Consider the following 22676-nt stretch of genomic DNA (forward strand, 5'->3'; position numbering starts at 1 on the left):
GAAAGGTAGGAAATAACTCCAAATTTGTGTATCTGACCCTGTGAATTAATTATATGGCATTCAGAGGGCAGGTTTTGCCTTTGGTGGTAGTGTGTAACAGTTGTCCTCAGTTTTAAAACACAAAACAAAAATACCCAACAAAACAAAAAACAATTTCATGTCTTTGTACTAGAATTTAACGGTTTGAAAATACTGACACCTATCCCAAGATCGGTTTTCTTGTTGCTTTTGCCTATACTTCAGCCAATTTAATTTCATATAACTCAATGCTGTTTTCCCAAACCCTTAACACTAGAGTGATGAAAGAGTAATCAGTAGTGCGCTCCACCTATTCTTAGTAGAAGCTATTTGCTGACCCATTTGCAGTGGTGCATGCATCTGCATGCAACAAGAAAGGTATCAGCTCTTTCCAAACAGAAGATATTGTCCCAGTCCGGGAGGACCCAAGGCAAGGAGATTCATTGTTATATCCACAGTGAGATTAAGACACAAGAGGCCAAATGCCGCTAATCAAAGAAATTTATTGATTACTTGTCTAAACCAAGTATTTATTTACTGTGGTAGGAAAATAGCGATACGAAAGAGAGAGAAAATGGAAAGGAAATAAATCTAGCAAACATTCGGGATAGAGTTGCAAGAGATAGTCACCATCATGGATCCAGCAGCATCCCATTGGTCCGTAGTCTCTGTGTACTTTGGTGATGAGGGTCCCACCAGCCGTTTCATCGCACAGTCCTTTGTAGAGTCTTACTGCATTCCTGTGCATGCTCTCAGTCCTGCCGTGGAGCTCATGTGATTACTGCATGATCATTTGCCGTGGACTGCGCATGCCTTGGCAGGTTGGGGTGGTCACCCATGCTCAGGCACATCCCCCAAAGTGACATGACCGTTCTTGACCTTGGTCGAAACTGGTTTCGGGTGGCTGTTTGTCCCTTATCTGTTCACAGCAGCTGAGCTTGGTTAAACTGTCAGGAAGTCTCGCAATGAGCTCATCAGGATTGCAAACAAGCTTTGAGACAGTCACCTTAAGGTATGGTCTCCCACAGGTGTGGGGCCTGACCCTGCAGCAATTTTGCATCTGGAACTGCTTCGCAGTTATTTTACGCCAGCCTAAAATGATACTGATACTGAAGTGCTGTGATATGAACAACATTAACCTAAGGGACAAGGATCAAAATGAAAAAAATTAGTATGTTAAAATATTAATTTAACATAGTTTTAATTATATGTTAACATATATTAATATGTTAAAATTGCTAACCCCCAAACTCAGGCCCTTTTGCAGTTGTGTGAATGATCCTCACTGATACTAACATCCTGTAAAGTTCACGAACTTGAACAATGTTGACAATTTTTTAAAAGATTTTGTAAGTGAGATTGGTAATACCAGAGAAAATACCTAATTACAACAATTCATTGATTTGTCATGAACTTAGAAACAAGAGATTAGCATTTCCTGTTTAGAGCTGCATATGGCTTTTGATAATTAGAGAAAAATCACTGTGGAACTACCTGGATAATACCTGAAAATATCTTCTGACACTCTTTTTATAGGAATGGCAAGATATGTAAAAAAGCACCAGCTTTTACTAGATCAAATGCTACATAAAATAACAGGCCTTCCTCCATTCTGCCAGCTGCTTTCCCCTCTCCGAGGTATGAAAAGGAAATTGTTTGCTTTACTAATGTATTCTGTGGTCTGATAAAAGTTATTTTTCCCTATAGGCCTTATCTCAATATGTACGCCGTAATAGCTGCAAACACATAACTAGTTTCTTCCAGAAGTGATAAAGAGTGTGGGCTGCTCACCAAGGAATTAAAAGTATCTTGTATCTGCTCAATGTATAAAAACTTTCCTTGCAAAATGCAGCAACACCACACACTCCTACTAGGTCTGAGGGAAGATACTGATGACAAAGAAACACACAGGACTCTGCTGAAAAGAGACAAGAGGGTGACTAAGCTAAAATAATATGGGTTGGAAGAGGGAACTCTTAACTACAACAGACCTCAAACTCTCAGTTGAAATTTGCACAACCAGCTTGAATTGTCTGGGCTTTTGCTCCTTGTGTAGTAGAAAGTAATTTCACTTTAAAGAAAAAAAAAATAATACAAATCTTGGTGAGAAACTTGACAATTTATTCCCTAAAGCGTTGAATGATGCCATCTGCTTACCTGAGTGAGAGTTTTAGAAATGTAAAAAATGTGTATCACAGTAAACAGTGGTAAGTTTCTTAAAAACTTGTATGCTTTATATATTTACAATTTTACTTGCAACTGTGGTATCTTTCAGTCCAGTCCTGTGGAAGGATCTGAAAGGAAATTTGTCTGTGCTCCCACAGAACATGCTTTTTCTTTAAGAAACTTTTTCATCAGAACTATTTTTTATTTCTCATCTCCCTGGTAAGCCTTCCCCCCCCCCCCCCCCCAGTTTAACTAACAATAAAAGATGCCGAGCTGAGATTCTTGACATCTTCATATATCATTAATAATACAGTATCACCAGCATTTAAATAACTCAGTAAGAACTATATAAATTCCCTTCTCTTTCTTCACTGTTTTTTAAAGCACATCATCAGCAGGTCTATCAAACATATGTCAGCTGTGATAAATAATGTGCTTTATTTTCCTTTTACTGGCTCAGGGTAACATTTTACCTACAGGAGGTAATGGATCAGAATACTTGTAGCACAGCAAATACCATCCTAGAATGGGTCCTCGAGTGGACACTGTATTCTGTAATAATGCGTCTTTCCATTGGTGCAGGTATTCACACAGCCAAAATAGCTCCTGGACAAACCGTTGCCTGTTCTCTCAAGTGATCCGTGTTAGCTGCTCACATCAGTGCAGTAACCTGGAACTTAGTGATTGCTCAAACAGCAGTTAATGCGAACTGGAATCTCAACAGGTTTTTTGTGTGAGTTGCAGCTACTCCAGTTTTGGGGCATGACTCCATTGTCCAATCAGCTTTTGTAAAGTTTGAACCCAAAATACTAGTCCTGGTCCTTGTCCCATTGCTTCTTCTCTGTACTGCTAGTGTGTCCTACCGTTCTTGCCCTAAATTGTCGAGAAAGAGGGAATCCCTCTCTGTTATTGCTTAGATCTGGAAAAATTTTAGATACTGTACTTTGAAAACAGGACAAGAATTGTAGAATAGCACAACTACAGGAAGTAGGTTCTCATCATGCAGCTTAGGAAATGATTGTGATTACAACACACTTTCAATTTAAAGTATTTTGCTTTGTAGCTCAGACTGCTGAAATGGGGCTGCTGTCAGTACCTGTGGTGTGTAGGAACTGCCTGTATGTTACAATCACTAAAACAGCACAAATACCAACACAAATAGCAACTTTCCTCTGCCCTGCCTGGGCCTGCTTCTTTTCCTTTTTTTTAAAGCAGTGAATGGGGGGTGGATACCTATGCTTGTAATTTCTGCCCTTTCCACGCTCCAGCCTCTTGTACATGGCAAGATCACTTTGCCTGAGAAAGCCCTTGCAGAGCTTCACCCAGGAGCAGTTTTTCCCTATCCGAGAAGAGCAGCTGAGGTGACGGGGTGCAGGGGCTGCAGTCATGTTACCGAGTGATCTTCACAACTACCTGTCTGTATGATACCGGTGAGCTTCGAGGTCCCCGAGTTCTCCCATGCACGTGAAAGTCCGAGCAGTAGAGCAGGGCCCAGCACTTCTCTTTTATAGGCACAGCCTCGCTGCACAATGCTTGTGCTGAACGGCGGGGGAGGGACACCCTCCGTCTCCCCTGGACTGACAGGGAAACTGCCATCGCCGGGAAAAGGCACGCGGTGGGGAAAGACCGTACTGGACCCCAACACAGCTCTGTTGTCTCGGCAGCACAGCACTCGCATGAAGTTTAGTGCGGTTATGCTGCGCCGCAGTCCACGGGGGCTGCGAGGGGCACATGTGCTGCTCGTCACCTTCAGCGGCGGGCAGGCAGAGTGAGGCACGACCGCCGCTGTTCCGCGGCCGCAGCCCCTGGCTGCCACGCACGCCTGCGGTCGGGAGGCGTTTCCGGACGCGCTGCCAACGGCGAAGGGTCCGGCCGGCGGCGGAGGGCGGTGACCCTCAGAAAAAACCCGCCAGTCCCCTGACCCGCAAGACTAGGGAAGGACCCGGCCCGCCCGGGCGTACCGCCTCTGCCCGGGAAGGGGGAAGAGATCTGCCCATTGGGCCCGGCCCTCTGCCCCGGCTTCGACAGGCCCGCTGGGCTAGGCCTCGCCGGCGGCCGCCGCGCTCCCTCACACCCAGACCAGACTAGCGGCGCCGGCGGAGGGCGGTAGCGCCGCGACGCCTCCTGTTCGCTGCCGGCGGGGGGCGTTGGCTCCTCCCCGGCCGGTTCCGCGGCGGGCAGCGGCGACATGTGGAGGCTGGGGGCGGCCGGCGCGGTGAATGCCGCGCAGCGTGTGGCGGCGGCGGCGGCGGCGCAGCGGCAGAGCGGAGGCCCTGGGGGCGCCCCGCTGGTGGGGACAGCCGCTGCCGGCCGCGGGCGGACGGTGAGCCTGAGACGGCAGGGTAGCGAGGTGCGGCCTGCGACGCCGGGAGGGAGAAGGCGAGGCGGCAGCGCTGCCACTGCCCGGGGTCGGCCAAGGCAGCATCGGCCCAGGCTGCCGCTGCGAGCGGCCGTGGGGGTCGGGGAGGGAAGGGCGGCTGCGGAGTTTCCGCAGCGGCCGCGGGTCCCCAGCCGGTGCTGCAGGCCCGTGGGGCTAGTCAGGGCCTCCCCCCGCGGTACTCTCCGGGGGCCGGCCGGCAACGGGGCGCGTCCTTCCTCTCTGTCCGGGAGAAGGCGGCCCCGCGCCCCGTGAAGCGGCGCCGAGGCGGGCGGCCAGGCCGAGCGGTGCTTCGGGAGCGGCTGGCCGGGCCGGAGCGCGCCTCGGCCCCCCGCCCGCGGGAGCACCGGAGCGCAGAGGCGTGGGGCCGGCATGCTTCCCAAAGCATGCAAGTACATCAGTTGTGCGCTGTGGGAACGGCAACAGCGAGAGCTGTCAGAGGGAATCGTATCATAGAATCGCAGAATAGTTTGGGTTGGCAGGAATCTTAAAGATCTAACCCCCCTTCCACTAGACCAGGTTGCTCAAAGCCCCGTCCAACCTGGACTTGAACTTTGCCAGGGATGGGGCAGCCACAGCTTCTCTGGGCAACCTGTGCCAGCGCCTCACCACCCTCACGTTAAAGAATTTCCTCCTAATACCTAATTTAAATCTACCCTTTTTCAGTTTAAGGCCATTCCCCCTCGTCCTATCATTACATGCCCTTGTAAAAAGTCCCTCTTCAGGTTTCTTGTAGGCCCCCTACAGGTACTGGAAGGCTGTTACAAGGTCCCCTGAGCCTTCTCTTCTGCAGATTGAACTGCAGCTGAAATCCAGCTCTCTCAGCCTGTCTTCATAGGAGAGGTGCTCCAGCCTCTTCCTGGCCCTTTTCTGGACTGACTCGAGCAGCTCCACGTCCCTCTTATGCTGAGGACACCAGAACTGCACACAGTACTCCAAGTGAGGTCTCACGAGAGCAGAGTAGAGGGGCAGCCTCTGGTCTGAACCTACCTTCAGCCTGCTGGTCACGCTTCTTTTGATGCAGCCCAGGATACGGTTGGCTTTCTGGGCTGTAAGCGCACACTGCCGGCTCATGTTAAGCTTCTCATCAACCAACACCCCCAGGTCCTTCTCTGCAGGGCTGCTCTGAATCTATTCTCCGCCCAACCTGTAGCTGTGCCTGGGATTGCCCCAACCCAGGTGCAGGACGTTGCACTTGGCTTGGTTGAACTTCATGAGGTTGGCATTGGCCCACCTCTCCAGCCTGTCCAGGTCCCTCTGGATGGCATCCCTTCCGTCCAGTGTGTTGACTGCACCACACAGCTTGGTGTCATTAGCAAACCTGCTGAGGTTGCACTCAGTCCCACTGTCCATGTTGCCAACAAACTGAACCCAGTCGTTGCTGTGATTCAGAGCTATTTACATGTTTGTTACTCTTTTCCCATTGCAGAGAATGCATGCTGGCCACCCTTAGCACTGAGTTTGGTACATGAAGGGGTGATACCAACTGTGTGCTACCACTATGTTGGCAGCCTCAAGTCATAAACTGAGCATGAGCACACTAAGGGAGTTACAACCTCTTCAGTCTGACCAGAACCTGGACACATTTACGGTTGTTTAGCTTTTGATCCAAAGTGTGTATTAAGAAAATGATAAAGGGTACAGTCAAAAATATGTAGGCATCGGTGTGTATTTTGTCAATATATATCATTGTGATGGTAAGAGTTTGGTGTTTGCTGTCCTTTATGACCATGTCGTGGCTTTGGACTACCAGACAGTTCATCTGTGAAGCCTGAGGATAGACATCAAACCATATGGAGAGAGCTGGTTTTGTGTTTGGCTCTCCGGTGTGCTTGAAGAGGGTCAGTTGTAGTTCCTTTTTAAATGTCACTTTCTTTTCAGCTCACTCTGCTAGTTTTGAAAACCTTGTGCAAGTACACAAAAAGCAATCAAGAATGCTATCTTCCTGTTCATCAAAAAATATATACCTTTGTAGCCCAGGCTAAGAAGAAAATGACAAACATGCTATCTGTCTATCTTGGTGGATAGCATAAGTGCTTCTGCTAGTGTGTTAGACCAGCTGTATTTTTATCCATGTGGATGTATTGCTTCCCCTCAAAGGGATTGTCCGTTTTGCTCCCTTGGCTTATGTTGCCAGTATGTTGGTAAAGCTTTTCTGTACTTTTTTTAAAAAAACAAAAGCTTTTTGTTTGTTCGTTTTTAAACGGAAGGTAAATTAGGAATGAAACAGCTTTTTTTTTCTTTTTTACAGAAGAGATTTGGAATGTGATGTGTGATATTAGCTCTTTTGTAAGTAAGGAGGATTCAGGGCTTCTGTTTACTTCAGTTGAAAACATTCATGGCTTCTAACAAAGGGACACAAGTTGTTGATAATGAAGCATCTGAGTAGCGGGTATTTGTGAAAATCTTGGCATAAGCTAGTTGTCTGAAGTTGCTCAGTAATTCTGTAGTAGAGCAATAGGAAAGAAAACAGTTCTCTTTCCTAATTCACTATTCTATGAATAGGATCCTTTTTTTCTTTTTTTTTCTCATCAGTTTGTATCAGAAAACAAGGATATTCTAGATTGCCTCAATCATGCAAAGACTAAAGCTACATAATTCTTTCCTTATTAGCTGTGTGATATAGAGTATGAATATTTTACTTGGGGAGGGTGGAAAAGTGTTCAAGGATTTACTTAGTTTATGTGACAAATACGTAATTTATAATTCTTTGTGGTTTAACTTTTAATTCCATGTTACTTACCCTTACTTTCAACAGCAATTCCAATATGCTTCAGAGGCGAAGAGCAAGACTGTTCAGTTCATGAATTTAAGAAGTGCGGGAACTCTGAATGACAGAGGGTAAATTTTATTTTGAGATATTCATATGACAGTGCTGTCTCTGAATGTTTTTAATAGTCTGTAGACATGGTAAGGGTATCAGCTAATGTAATGTTGATGTGATGATGTAAAGGAAAAGAACAGTTTTAGCAAAAAGCGTTTTGGGTGAATTTGGGAAGCCACTTAAGAAATAATTAATGTACCTAAACATAGGTGTCTAGCACCATTTCGCGTATGTCAGAATACGTGAAATTTCTGCTTGTGCTGAGGATGTGACACAGTACCTGTCAAGAGATTTCTCCCCTTTTGATGCAGCTGTTGGAGGCCCAATGAAGGATTCTGCAGGTGTCTAAAATGGTTCTTACCATTAAGTACCTGAACTGCACGCTGAACCAGTACGTGAATCCTGCCTAATCCTAAGGCTTTCCATCCTCCATGCCCCTAGGTTTTTCTGTGGTGTCCCTCACATAAGTGGCATAGAGTACATTTCAGTAACTGACTAGCAAGAAACTTAAAAAAAAACCATTAAAAATATCTGTATTACCAACTGAAAGATACCGAGTCACTATAGTCCATAGTAACTGTTGTATTGCTATACCCATTAGCAAAAACTTAAATGATTTTATTGAATTGTCTGCTGCTAGAGATACCCACCTACATGCTCTATTAAAAGTTGACACTGATACAGGTGGAAAAACTTATGTGATTTAATTACATTTGGCTAATTAAACTAACCTAGACTTTGTTCCCACTAACTTTTTCTACTTATTTAAAGAGGATAACAGAAGCAGTCTCACAAGTGCTGTAAGCCTTACGTAATGGCTACAAAGGTGCTTTAAGACTCTCTGAAGAAGAAGGTAATTGTATGTATTAGTTCATAAGCACACTTTAAATAACGTCTAATTACCAGGCTGTAATTCAAGTTGAGAAGTCAAATGCCATATGTGGACATGGCATGTGGTAATGATGTTTCTAACCTGCTTATAGCTACAGCAAGTTTCTTACAGTCAAGTGACATACGCTTCTGAACAGGAGGTGCTTGTCTCTTCATAAAGTTTGAAACTAAGTAATTCTTGCACAAAGTCCTTTTATGAAAATGCCTGGTTTTGAAATCTAACTCTCTCCTCTTAGTAAACAGAGGTCAGTATATCTGAGGAAAAAAGTACATACTCCTCAGTTAAGAGATCTCTACTACCAAAATTTCAAAATTCCACCTCCATTTGTAAGGTGGATAGTTACCTACATTACCTAAAAAAAAAAAGAAACCACCTACTTTTTTTATATGCTCATTTCATGGTTACTGTTTCCTCCAAGGTCATGGTATGTTTTTATTATAGGGAAAATAATGTGTTCTACAGATTTCTCCTAACTATGGACTTGTATGTCATTTGTAGCTCTTTAGATGAGACCACTTACGAAAAACTGGCTGAAGAGACACTGGACTCCTTAGCAGATTTCTTTGAGGACCTGACAGATAAGCCTTTTACCCCAGAAGATTACGACGTCTCTTTAGGGGTATGTTTTAAGCATTCTATTACCAATGTAATTACAGTAGATTTTTTTTTTTTTTTGAAAGAGAATTTTAAATTGGTCACCTTTGTGCCAACACTTAGAATACAGTGAGTTTTTACAGCTTTATTGTAAAAATATGCCTGTTTGTACTGACTGGAGCAACTGTTCTGGTGAAAAGTAACACATGCTGCTATATGATTTGAGGATTTAAAATGTTTAGTGCGTAGAGAAAGGCATAATGTAGAAAAAAAATGAGCACAAGAGGAGACAGCAACTGGTCTATAAATTTTTCTAAGCATGCATAGGCATTGGACATCAGCAATCTCTTCCCTCCCAGTAAATACTTCCATAGGACAGGCCCACGTGGCATAGTACATGTACATGATATGTAACTGGTACGGCAGTTTCTTTGGTTGCCCTGAGTACCGAGAAGTAAATTTGTCTTGACCAGGTAGAGTACATTTATCCTGGCTTTACGGATGACAACCTGTGGTGGAGAGAAGCAACAAGAGGATGCAATGTTTGGATAGTTGCAAAAATGAGACCAGAGAAAGCTACTGTCATGGGAGACATTGGGCGGCTGATAGCCTGGTAACTGTAGTCTTTAATAGGTTGGCCAGTCAAATCCTTTTAGAGGAGTGATAGATTAAAAATGTGCAGTTGATTTGTATATGGAAGTTGTTAGCTTTATATACAAGCCCTGAAGTGGTTTGTATGTTACAGCCATCTACATGACTTGGAAGAGAGTGCAGTTCCTCCCTACGCTGCCATCTGCAACACAAGTCTTTCACTGCCGCATTTTTTTGAAGTCACATAACTTTTGCTCCCTCTTCATGTGTTACCACTAGGAGGTTGCTTCCTACTAGCCCTGTCAGTTAAGGTTATATGCTCAGGGACCTTGAAGAGATGGTCTGGGTTGCGCTGTGAAAAAAACCGCAACAAAACCAAACCAAACCAACAAACCCAAAAATCCACACAAACAAACACATAAAACCCCAAACAACAAAAACACCACCAAAACAAACGCACAAAAACACCCCGCAGACAGACCCCTGTAGTTTTCAGACTTGTTCCTGCATAACTTTGTAACCAAAATGTTCATTCTTTATATCTTATAGCTAAAATAGAAAATAACAAAATAACACTGTTGTTAGGATTCTGTTGTTGCCCTTAGTAAATACTATTTGTTGCTTTAAGTAGTTAATGTTACAGCTAATTGCTTTTCTGGTGAAGAGCAAAACATTGTTTAACCATTACTATTTGGTATGTTTTAGCATATTAGAATCATAGAATAGTAAGGGTTGGAAAGGACCTTAAGATCATCTAGTTCCAACCCTCCTGCCATGGGCAGGGACACCTTGCCCTAAACCATGTGGTCCAAGGCTCTGTCCAACCTGGCCTTGAACACCGCCAGGGATGGAGCATCCACAACCTCCCTGGGCAACCCATTCCAGTGCTTCACCACCCTCAGTGTAAAGAACTTCTTCCTTATATCCAGTCTAAACTTCCCATTTAAGTTTGAAGCCATTACCCCTTGTCCTACCACTACAGTCCCTAAGGAAGAGTCCCTCCCCAGCATCCTTATAGACCCCCCTCAGATACTGGAAGGCTGCTCTGAGGTCTCCACACATCCTTCTCTTCTCCAGGTTGAACAGCCCCAACTCTCTCAGCCTGCCTTCATACAGGAGGTGCTCCAGCCCCCTTATCAGCCTCGTGGCCCTCCTCTGGACTCGCTCCAACAGCTCCATGTCCTTTTTATGTTGAGGACACCAGAACTGCACACAGTACTCCAAGTGAGGTCTCACAAGAGCAGAGTAGAGGGGCAGGATCACCTCCTTCGACCTGCTGGTCACGCTTCTTTTGATGCAGCCCAGGATACGGTTGGCTTTCTGGGCTGCAAGCGCACACTGAAGCCGGCTCATGTTAAGCTTCTCGTCAACCAACACCCCCAAGTCTTTCTCTGCAGGGCTGCTCTGAATCTCTTCTCTGCCCAACCTGTAGCAGTGCCTGGGATTGCCCCAACCCAGGTGTAGGACCTTGCACTTGGCTTGGTTAAACTTCATAAGGTTGGCATCTGCCCACCTCACAAGCGTGCCAGGGTCCCTCTGGATGGCATCCCTTCCCTCCAGCGTATCAACCGAACCACACAGCTTGGTGTCGTCGGCAAACTTGCTGAGGGCGCACTCAATCCCACTGTCCATGTTGCCGGCAGAGATGTTGAACAGGACCGGTCCCAACACCGATCCCTGAGGGACACCACTCGTTACAGGTTTCCAACTGGACATCGAGCCATTTACCACAACTCTTTGCGTGCGGCCATCGAGCCACTTTTTATCCACCGAGTGGTCCATCTATCAAATTGATGTCTCTCCAATTTAGAGACAAGGATGTCATGCGGGACGGTGTCAAATGCTTTGCACAAGTCCGGGTAGATGATGTCAACTGCTCTGCCCCTGTCCATCAGTTCCGTGGCTCCATCATAGAAGGCCACCAAATTGGTCAGGCAGGATTTCCCCTTAGTGAAGCCATGTTGGCTGTCACCAACCACCTCGTTGTTTTTCATGTGCCTTAGCATGTTTTCCAGGAGAAACTGTTCCAAGATTTTGCCAGGCACAGAGGTGAGGCTGACTGGTCTGTAGTTCCCCGGGTCTTCCACCTTCCCCTTCTTGAAAATGGGGGTTATATTACCCTTCTTCCAGCCATCAGGAACTTCACCTGACTGCCAGGATTTTTCGAATATGATGGACAGTGGTTTAGCAACTTCATTTGCCAGCTCCTTCAGGACCCGTGGATGGATTTCATCAGGTCCCATGGACTTGTGCACGTTCAGGTTCTTAAGATGGTCTCGAACCTGATCCTCTCCTACAGTGGGCCTAAGGTCTTCATTCTCACAGTCCCTGCATTTGCCTTCCAAGACTTTCGTGGTGTGGTCAGAGCATTTGCTGGTGAAGACTGAGGCGAAGAAGTCATTAAAAACCTCAGCCTTCTCCAAATCCACGGTAGCCAGTCCTCCTGATAGCTTCTGGAGAGGGCCCACATTGTCCCTAGTCTGTCTTTTATTTGCTACATATCCTTAGAATCCTTTCCTGTTATTTTTTACATCCCTTGCCAATATTAGCACCTATAAGCCTGATTTAAAGAGCTTAGGACAAAAATTAGCAAAAGATTATGATTTACCACTTTAATATTCTTAAACACTTCATTATGTGAAGGTCATATGTCAGAATTTTACCTCTAGCCGCTGTAGAGTGGAATGTTTGACTCTCTGTGAGGCTCAAAAGGAATTATTCTTACATCCGTCTGAATTTTTACCAGTACTCCTTTGTTGCATAAACTGTATGATTACGTAATAATATGTCGTTGTTTCTGAAAGGTGAAAGAGTGAAAGGTTTAAGAGTCCCAAGTTTCAATTCCAGTCAAAGGCTAATGCTGTAGCACGCCACCAGGTGGCGAACGTGATAAAGGTCTGTTATGCCCATGACTTGTTATGAACTTGATCTCTTTATACAATTTATATAGGATCATAGGTCATGGCTTGGGCTGGAAGGGACCTTTAAAGGTTGTCATGTCCAGGAGAAAAAATACCTTTCTTCAAATATTCTTGTTACCAGGAGCTAACAAACATTCATCCAGTAGTACAAAACACACGCTACAAAATACAGTAAAAGCATTTTGCAATTTAAGTTCTTAAAAGCTACTGCCTGTGCTACAGATTAAGTTTGCAGGCAGTAGGTATTCATAAATGAAAGTTTTTTTCCCCACTGTAAGTGTTTATACATAGCAAATAGCCCTAGCAATGACAGTGGCTCTTCTGACTAAAGCATGAAAAGTATGATTCTTTTAAAGGGAATGCTATAAGGTATGAAGTATTTGAGAAACTGTAGATAAAATATGACTAACCTGTTACCTGAATCATCAAACTGTAATTTTTAATTAGCATAATTTGGATCATCTGTAGGTTACCTTTCGTCTAAGTAGGGTTGTTCTTTTAAAGTTAGAACATAAATATTTTTGTCAGAGTTAACGTATGCTTTTCAAATGCACTTGTGAAAATGTCAGAGAAACATGAATCATGTTGTTAGTAGGAAACGCGAGTAAAAAAGAGAAAATAGATACTTGCTAGTATAATGGTCTAAAGCTGGCATAACTAAAACAAACCAGACCTCATGGAGTTTAGAAGTGGAACATTTTTGAGGTATGATTCAGGATCTAAGCACTTCATCAGAATTATTGGAGAAAGAATTGTGTTTATTCCCTGGGAAACTGTTACAGTTACTTAGGAAAAGTTAGGTAAAATTGCATGGCTCAGGACCCTAGCAATGACACATAAAGCATCTTATATTTTGAACCACACCACTTCTGGGTTGTTCAGGAATAGAAAAAGTTGTTACTAGATGATGTTTTAGTTTTGCTGAATGAACTGGCAGTCCTTCCAAGATGACAAGTCAAAAGCTCAAGAGTATTATTTAAGCAGTGCCATTGTGAATGGTGCAAACACACTAAACCGAACTCTGACCAGAAGGTCTAAAGTCTAAATCAGACACAAAGGTATGCAGGTTGTCCTAGGTATTGCCATAAGTTTATGAACCTAATGATCCTTCTTCCAAGCTGTTATTGTTACAGAAATAGTTGGGAAAGTGATACAGAAATGCAAGTTTCTCTTTTATCTACTGCAGATTATGTCATTCTTGTCAAGTAACAGGAGGCAAATTTTTAACTTCTATATTCTTTTGTTTTTTAAGAGTGGAGTTCTAACAGTTAAATTAGGTGGAGACATGGGAACATACGTAATCAATAAGCAAACACCAAACCGTCAGATTTGGCTGTCCTCACCCACTAGGTAAGTTATGTGTAAGTTAGCTATGTAATGTCTGCAAACTGGGTCGAAATGTACTGCCCCTTTTTTTTATAGCACAGCACGGACTATGTAATATCCTTTTCATAAATAACCCTTTTGCTCAGTATATTCTCAAAACATGATATAATCTAAACGTTTGGTAATAATTTGTTACAGAGGTTTGAGGCACAGTGCAGTATACTGACACATCTAAATTAATCCAGGAAATGTGTAATACAGAATTTTCATGTGCTGTTCTGGTCCAAAACCACTGTCTGCAGGAAGATAGCCTGCTCATAGAAAAAATAAACAGCATGATTTAAAAAAAAAAAACCAAACAAAACAACCCAAAGCTTCTGTTGGAAAGAGTGATGATGATGATGATGTTATGATCTAAGCTTCTCTTTGTATTTAAACAGGGTGGCTCCTTCCCCTTTAAGCTTGTGGGATTTCCTGTTTTATATGTTTATGTGCTCTTGCACTGGTTGTTTTCGTCAAGCATCTGCCCTTTACCAAGCCTTGGCTAGCTGTTCGCTCTGCCTTCTCTAATGCTGTGTTTTGATCCATTCCAGGTCTTCTGGTTGGTTTCAGCGGGGAGGGCAGGCAGCTAAGTGGGAAAATGTTGTAGCTGTCTCCCCAAAAAATTTGTGTTCTCTGCCACTGTCTGGACTGAGGGAGTTGGTCAGTGTTACTGGTGAAGGAACCAGTTAGCTGGAAAGTATGAGCACTCCCAGTAACTATGCAGGCATACCTCTTTAATGTTGTTCAGAAAGAATGCATTGATTGCAAAACTGGGAATGATTTTGCAGTAGTAGAATTCTGTAGCAGGGTTTGTGTCTCGGGGGAGGGGGAGAACCTACCGTGGAGTTCAAGATTTTAAGAGAAACAATTTAATAGACATGAAATTTACCTAAAGAAAATTCTAACTTTGCTTTACTGTACTGGCTGCTACACAGCACACCAGGTTAGTAATTTTTTTATACTAACTCCTATCCCAGAATCCTTTTATTAAATAATTTACTTAGCAGGTACGTGACTTGCTAAAGGACAGGCCTAGCAACTTTAACAAACCTTTTTGTTTAGACACATGCAGGCTGAGTGTCAGAATTTATTCATTCAATATATTTTCAAATAGCATAATTTCTGAACCTTGATTCTGCTTAAGATGACTGTAAGATTTTTGTGTCATTGACACAAAGATTTCATCTATTTCTGAAAACCAAAATTCAGAGAATTCTTACCTGTTCAACACTGATTGAGCTAAGACATTAATGCTCCAGAATATGGAATTTGTGGAAAAACATTAAACTTAATTTTTTTGATTGCTCCAGTAGTGAATAAAAATACACAAGGAAAGAGATGAACTCGAAAATTCTCTCGATGATACTTTTCATAATCTACAAAGAAAAATGATTCACCTACAAATGTTTTGTGCTTCCTCAACTGGTATGATGGTAAACAGTGGTATTTCCTGAAATATGATGCTGCATGTTCACTTATTTCCTAAGTTCTAAAAAGCAACTCCAGCAGACACTATATGATCTGGAGTGACACATTTCCTTTGTGCAATGTACTAGGAACTGTAAGAAGCAAATATGCCTGCTGGTGATCACTTGCATTGAATGTTGTTTGTACAGTAAATAAAGCATCTTGGGTCTTTAAGAACATATTCCAAGGAAGACAAATTCTTAAGATTTGAGAGAGAGACATTTTCTTGAATTCTTTTGACCTTCTGTTTGCTATCCTACATCTATACACTGAAGTGAACTTAAGCTTGTGTTTGCAAAGCTTTACTTAGTCAACAATTTTAAAAGGGGGTTTCAGGCATGGGTGTAACCTGCCAGCAGTGTGACTGCAGTAATTTCACGTAGCTCCTTTGACTGAAAAGACTTTTAAACCTTACACAGTATCTCTTAATAATACCGTAATGCAATATTTTAATTCTTCTCTCTTACTGTTTAAAAATGTATGCAGACTTTTAATGAGAAATATATTTAGTCTATATTTAACTTCGTAGGCATTTTACAGAATTCACAAGATCCTTGCTTCAATTTTTAATTTAAATTAAAAAAAACCCCCACATTTGTACAGCATTTTGAAGATTCAGAGGGCAATGGAGGCATTTCATATGCTAGCCATATCACTGATCCTTACTATGTAACATTTAAAAACAGTTCAAATAACTTATGCTTTTCTTTGTCGTTAATTAAATAGCCTGTCTTAGCCCGCTTTTCATGAATGGCTGCATCCCATTGTGTCATTCCCTAGGTGCAGGACAGTGCCGACATAGGCTGGTGCTGCACAGACAAAGAAGTGAAAAATGCGTAGTAAATAACTAGAGCACATAATCCTGATTCCAAATAGTTACCACTTAACATACAGCAAGTGTGATTTCAGTGGAAGTGACTTTGATTTGTGCTTGCATTTCTGACTCCTCATAGTTTGTTTAGTAGTTGGAAATTTCTTCATTTGAATATTGTGAGTAATTCAGGATATCCAAGGTTCAGATTAGTGTTTATGTTTGTCGAAAACCTGCAGATCGTTCTTGTGTGTATATAAGATAGTCTGTTTTCCAGCAGATCTTATGCATGGATTGTCTCCATTCCACAGCATTTCGTCCTGTGAGTTGAAGGATAAGATAGATCATTTGTCTGTTTATCCTAGACAACCATTTTATTTCTTTCTTTTTTCTTAGTTTCTTAGCTGATGTTAACAGTAGTGAGTGCCTTTCAATCATTCTCCTGTTTCCAGTGTGGAGAATTGGGTAGATAGAGAGGTCTGGAATAGAACCTGGGTGTTCAAGTTTCTTTCTTGATACTTAATATAGGCCTGAAAAGTCAAGCCAACAACTATATGATAACATAGAGGAAAACAGCATTTTAAATATAAACCTCCTACATGCCAATATATTTGCTTTCAGCTGGTAAATTCTTTTGTTGCATCTAAGAATAAAGAGAGAATGGTGATTTGTGTTCTGCTGTGCTTAGAATATCTGCATGTGACTGCTGCAAGAACTAGTCAATACCATTAATTCAGCATTATACAAATATCCCTTGTAATATTTGTGTGCAAGAAAATTATACAGGTGGGGTGATAAGAGGGTAAGGGAAGAAACTGGGGAAATCAGTGCCAAAAGCAAGAAGGGAAGGAGCTTATGTCAGCGACCGATATATCTTGTCTCCTTTCAGATATATTTGTTGGATGGCTCAGCAGTATCTGGCCTCTTCTGCTCCACTGCCCTAGACTGCCCACCAGCCCTTCTCTATGCTGTGTGTTCTTTTTCCTGGGGTACATTATAAATGCAGGCTTCCAGCAGCTCCCCATGAATAATCTGTACTTGCACAGCATGTGCTTTGTTTTCTAGTGGGCCCAAGCGCTATGACTGGACTGGACGGAATTGGGTGTATTCTCATGACAGAGTATCCCTTCATGAACTACTATCAAAAGAACTTTCAACAGCGTTAAAAACTAAGTTGGATTTGTCCTGCTTAATGTATTCTGGGAAAGAAGATACTTGATGATATTCTGCCTCATGGAATTTAAAGACTTTAACCACAAGCCAAGCCCTTCCTTATTTTCTGAAGTACCTGAGCTTAATTCTTTTGTTGTTTTTCTTGACATCACTATGTTGTGCAACAAAAATGAAAATAATACATATTTCTCTAGTGCTCAGTCTTCGGGCTTCTGTGTCACTGCTTCAGTCCCTCTCCATGTAGTACAGGTGGATGAGGTTGCCCTTCATGTCACTGCATTTCTTACTTTCTCAGTGCAGAAGTAAGTCTTGAATTCTTACTGTCTATAGTCTTGTTTGGATGTAAGGACTGACCCACCTGGTGACTTCTGAGCAGCACACAAATACTAAACTTTTGGTGAGACATTCACCCAAAAGAAGAAATGCCTGTGAATTGTATTGACATAAGTTGTGGTACTGTGAATGCATTGCAAGTGAATAACACATCACAGTCATATTGAACATGTCAGAAACAAAATGAGTGTCACAGTAGAAACTTTCCATTTTGTGTAATGCATGTAAAAGAAGAGCTTTTCTCTTGGTACTGCTGAATTTTCTCTATTCTCCAAATTCTAGTTTCTTTAGCATTAGGTTTTATGAAAGATTAGGTTTTTGATGGGGTTTTGGAGTTTCTATTTTTTTAAGCTAAACTTTAAATTACTTAGAGGTCTGTATGGTTGTAAGCATCATATGGAACTGTAAAGGCTGGTATGTCAAGTTTAAGCTGTGCAGCAGTATCTCAGCAAATTCATTCTGTGAATGTGCAAACTGTGGATTTCTCTTTCTGTTCCCTTTTGTTCTTCAGAGAGTAAAAATACATACTTTTTAGTCAGGTAAAATTAAGATTCACAGTAGCAAAAATTTGCACTACTTTTGTTCTGCATTTCTTAAGGTTAAGATGAGATTATACTTTTTCACCATGATACAGCCAGGCTTCCCTCAGTACCATGCTGATCCAGAAACTTTTGCCTTTTTGCTTCTTGTAATCAAATATGGTATTTCGACTGATGATGTGTTTTTCAAGCTGCTAAAAAATAAGGATGAAATAGATTATATACTTACGATCTTAAACCAAAAAGCTTTACAAGAAATTATGAACTGCAAGAAGAACACTTCAATGCTTGCACTGTTGGATTATTACCACTTGTGGGTTTTAATTGCCTGTAAAATGGACACACAAAGTTGTTGACCAATTCTTGAGGAAACAGTTATACCATACTCTTATAAATTGTTTATCTGTATGAAAAGTTATTCAGTGCAAAGTATTTTTCTTCTTGGTTCTTCTGATGCTTGTGGGTAGTTTGGCATGACTCTCTGGCTAGCTAGAATTATTACAGATGTGATTAGTTTTGTCATTGAAAATAGCTATACAGCTATTGTTGCCCAGTATTTGCATTTAAAATATAAGCATTGTTACCTGCTATTTCCCACCATTAAAATAGAGTAACATTTCACTGAAAGCAGCTCTTGGTTAATTGTGCATGCTGTTTGCCTGTTTTTCAATCAGAATAAAAAAATATGGCAATTACCTGAAATTTCAACTCTACTGGATGAGGTAAATACAATGACTACCAACTCATGTGAGTATAAGAACAAAAGGTTTTTTGGTTTGGTTTGGTTTGGTTTGGTTTGGTTTTTTAACAAAGGAAAGCAAAAAATAGAACATCTTTTTACTGCTTTGAACTTAGAACACTGAAAATAATTTACAACATATGGAAAACAATAGTACTTAGCTCAATCTCCTCAGAGTTCAAATAGCTATTTAAACACATTTGCATAAATGTTAATGACTTGATACTTGAATCAGGACTACTTTCTCCTGGTTCTTCCTTTGCCTCATCATGTACAGCTTGTGTAATTATTTTTCTGATTGACTTTTCAAAAAAATATGAAGTAATTTGCATGCAAAATACTAACACTCATCTGAGTCATATTTGGACTTCATTCTCCATTCCTTTACCTCTTGTGCAAATGTTTATACCAAGATAAAGCTGCATGTAGAATTCTTCATTCATTATGTAAAGGTGTGATTTCAGGCCATGATGATAAAGCTGAAGACCGCAGCCATGCATATTGTTTTGAATTCTTTGTGTTTCTTGAAACACTTACTGGAAAGATTCTGTTCAAAATTTGGCCAGTTAGGGTGGATTTTATAAGAGTGCTTCAGCTTTCACATTTGACGTGCCCTGCACTTCATCCATAATGCTACTGCTATTTGTGCAATTTCCTGCTTTTAGGTATCGGAATAACAAATGGATTTAATCTAACTGGTAAAGATAAATAGTGTCAGCAAGTTCAATGAGTTTTATCTCGGTATACATAATGAATCATAGGACATGACTCATTTTTTGCTCTAATACTTGCATCAAACTGCAAGTTAAGGGCAAGGACTCTGTCAGCCATGATGCTCCTGCAGAGAGACTCAGGATGAGCTCTAATCCTAATGTCAGACTTGCCCCAAGACAAGTAGCTGTTCCATACTATTTTCTACTAACATAATTTACTTGAATACTCAGATTGTTTGTGGTTACAGGCCTGACATCACATCAATAGTTTCTTTTTTCACCTCTCCCAGAAGAAATAGCTGTATTAAAATCACTTGATACACTCTATGGACAGTATTGGCAGGAACCAGCCAGTTCGTACTGGGGCTGGCACCATTTTTCCCAGAAGACAGTTACACCATCTTTGGTGAAGGAAAACATACAAAGTGCTTTTGAAAGACAGGATTGGCATTTGTAGCTGTATTGGATGCTCAGACTCAGCAGAGAAAGTGGAGTGTGTTGGGTTTTTCTGGGTATATCAAGAGTTTTCACCAATAGCCAGTCACTCGTTCTGATGATTGTGGTCTTCTGGCCTACAGTCTGAAAGTCGTAGCATGTCTAACCTTGCTAAAATTCTTTGTTTCATGTGTACCAGTGATTTCTTTGGAAGTCTTGGTTGATTCAGGTAGTCAAGTTAAGCTTGCAGCAACCACTCACAGTCTGTATTGCTCACAAAGTACAACATTTGTTTGACAGGAGTTATGTGCCTAAATGCTCATCTGGTGTTTCTTGGTTCATTTTCCTTTCCACTTGCGCTTTCCACTTTCCTTTCCATTCGCTTTCCACTTGTGCTTTCCACTTTCTTAACTCTTAAGAAACCTTACCTCTTCCTTGCAAGACTGTTCCATGTGATAAAATCATCCTGTCTTATTCCTTAAAATTCCCAAAGTCTTTTAGCAACTTCAATAAATAGGATAAAGGCCTGTCCTGAAGACGTGGTAGACAAATAAGGGAAGGGGGATTTGCAGGGAGCTTTGTGTTTGATTGCTTTTAGCTCCTGGTTAATGGTTGAACTCTGATTGTGCTAACAACCTGGAATGTGTGGGAGTCCTGGGAAGGAAGGCGGAGGCTTGCCAAAATACCTGGAAGAACATTCAAAATAGAAAAGGAAGCATGGGAGGGGCAGAAGCAAAGGCTATCAGGAAGAGATTAACTTTGCCCAACGGCTGCTTTTGGCAGGGCAAGGAGAGATGGGGCAAGCAGCATCATGTGTGGCCCCTCAGGAGATGGTATTTTAAATTTACTGTACACCGCTATTTATAATTGTGACCAATCAAACATACTTCAGTCCATTTTGCTATTCATATTACTTTTCTTTAAACTCCTGTTTAAAGATAAGAAAAAGTCATGTTTGAGTTACGTCCCCCTCTGTCCCAAATTGTCGCTTATGTAAACTGTACTGTTGGCAGTCATAGAATAGAGACAAGGTTCATGACCTCTGCCAAAGGAGAGGCTGTTTTGCTGGGGATAGAATACAGAGAGCTAAGGACAATTAAAGTTTTTTAAACAGTTACTAATTACAAACATTTTTTGGAGTTCAGGTTAAGGAAGGAGATGCATTTAGATAAGGAAACAATAAATGTTTAAAACAAGGCATGTAATTGTTGCTGCTGCCTTCTCCAATTTGCTAAATTGTTCTAAAAACCATTTGTGCCATGGTAAGTATGCTATGTGATCAGCATTACAGTGATTAATTTTGTAAGCATTGGTAGTTTCAAGATGTAGGCTCTTCTGCTAGCCATCAATGTTATCTACTGTCCTACTAAAAAAATCAGGAATATATTAAATGTCAATAGTATCACTCCACAGCATTTTAGAAACCATTAACCAGGCACTGTAAGGCCACTGTTGCAAAAGTAACTTCAGAAAAACATTTAGAGAACTAAGAGATAAAGTTTTTAAACACTCAGTAAGGAAACATACACCCAGCACAGTGTCAGCTGAGTGATCTGACACACACCTGGAAGTAAGGCTGAATTTCCACTCCTTATGCCTTGGTTCTGCCTGAATGCAATATTCTATTACGTGCTGATGACTGAGCCTGTCTGTAGCTGGCAGAAAATGACAAGTTACCTCCTCAGTTTTGCTGTTTGGAACTTTTAGGCTGCAGTTGTCACTTGAAGACTACAGTATGCCATGCACAGGCATGTTAATTATTAACTATTGCTACAAGGAGACTTTTTCAATAAAACGTCTGAATGTAGTTTCGTATTTGCTGTCAATAAAATGGGCTCTTTCGGTGCCCTGCCTTCCAAAGTCCGGCGCCTTCGTTAGGAACACTGTTTGCCTTCTTTATCTTAATTTCTGTATCAGGCATACTGCACAAATGTCACCTGCACCTAACGAGGAAGAAAACAACCTGAATTAGAATGCTGTGGGAATCTGGAGTATTTAGTGTCTGTTGAAAAATCATCTGCCCTTTCCCACCAGCAACTAACCACAAACCACGAAACTTGTCAGTAGGTTTTATGTCACAGGGCTGGTAGTAGGGGATTATACTGTTTGATTTCAGAGGGGCTCGTGTGGGATTTAACCACCCAGGGGTGCAGATAAGGAATTCTTGGTGACGTTTAGTGCTTTACAACGCAGAAGAAACACGACTCCAAAGAATCCTGTCAGGGCTGCTTGGCCTTGTCTTTCTCATTTTGGCTGCAGGACATCAGTGATGCCGGAAAGCTGATACCTGTGGAATGCCAGCCTCCAGTGCAGCTCCCTTTTGTCAAGTTAAGGTTTCGGGAACAGTATCGGTATGGCTCGCAGGGCGACGCTGCATGTTCTGGGCTGGAAATGGAGCTCTTCTGCCTTCTGCTAATCTTGGCTGTTTCAGCTGTGAGTGAAGATGTGAACACCCAGCTCCTCGGAGCTGCCAGAGCGCACCGGTCAAGTGGAGGGAACTTGGCTGTGGTTCTTCTGCGATAAAAAGCAGGAAAGAACCCGATTCAGAAGCATACGTGCAGAACCACCACTGTGTGGTGGTTTTTAGAGCTGCCTCAGAGGTCTTCCGGTTAGAGAAGTTTAGCCGGGCAACGATCCCAAGCTCCTAGCAAAACCTGATGTAAACGGAAACAACACAAAAACAACACGCGGGGCTGGGTGCCGGTGCACCCCGCG

General features: G+C 42.1%; 1 protein-coding gene and 1 long non-coding RNA gene across 7 annotated transcripts; one reads left to right on the forward strand and one right to left on the reverse strand.

Moving 5' to 3' along the window:
* Positions 1 to 527: 527 nt before the first annotated feature.
* On the reverse strand, positions 528 to 4064 carry LOC115619635. Its single transcript, XR_003995075.1, has 2 exons — positions 3598 to 4064; positions 528 to 1157 (listed from the first exon to the last, which is right to left on the reverse strand). It is a non-coding gene; the product is annotated as an uncharacterized LOC115619635 (long non-coding RNA).
* FXN (frataxin) lies at positions 3997 to 21768 on the forward strand. Of its 6 annotated transcripts, XR_003995074.1 has the most exons (6): positions 4353 to 4507; positions 7320 to 7402; positions 8157 to 8238; positions 8776 to 8896; positions 13636 to 13733; positions 17095 to 21768. XR_003995074.1 is itself a non-coding variant. In XM_030512245.1 (5 exons), exons 1-5 carry the CDS (start codon positions 4373 to 4375, stop codon positions 17246 to 17248), a joined length of 591 nt encoding a protein of 196 aa, XP_030368105.1. In that variant the 5' UTR covers positions 3997 to 4372; the 3' UTR covers positions 17249 to 21768. The 6 variants fall into 6 exon arrangements, 5 of the variants coding, with proteins under 5 accessions (XP_030368105.1, XP_030368106.1, XP_030368104.1 ...); XM_030512245.1 differs by lacking the exon at positions 8157 to 8238 and having other exon boundaries at positions 3997 to 4507; XM_030512246.1 differs by lacking the exon at positions 8157 to 8238 and having other exon boundaries at positions 4157 to 4534; positions 16919 to 18769.
* Positions 21769 to 22676: the final 908 nt, after the last annotated feature.

The sequence above is a fragment of the Strigops habroptila genome, chromosome Z (assembly GCF_004027225.2).
Source record: "Strigops habroptila isolate Jane chromosome Z, bStrHab1.2.pri, whole genome shotgun sequence".
Lineage (NCBI taxonomy): Eukaryota > Metazoa > Chordata > Aves > Psittaciformes > Psittacidae > Strigops > Strigops habroptila.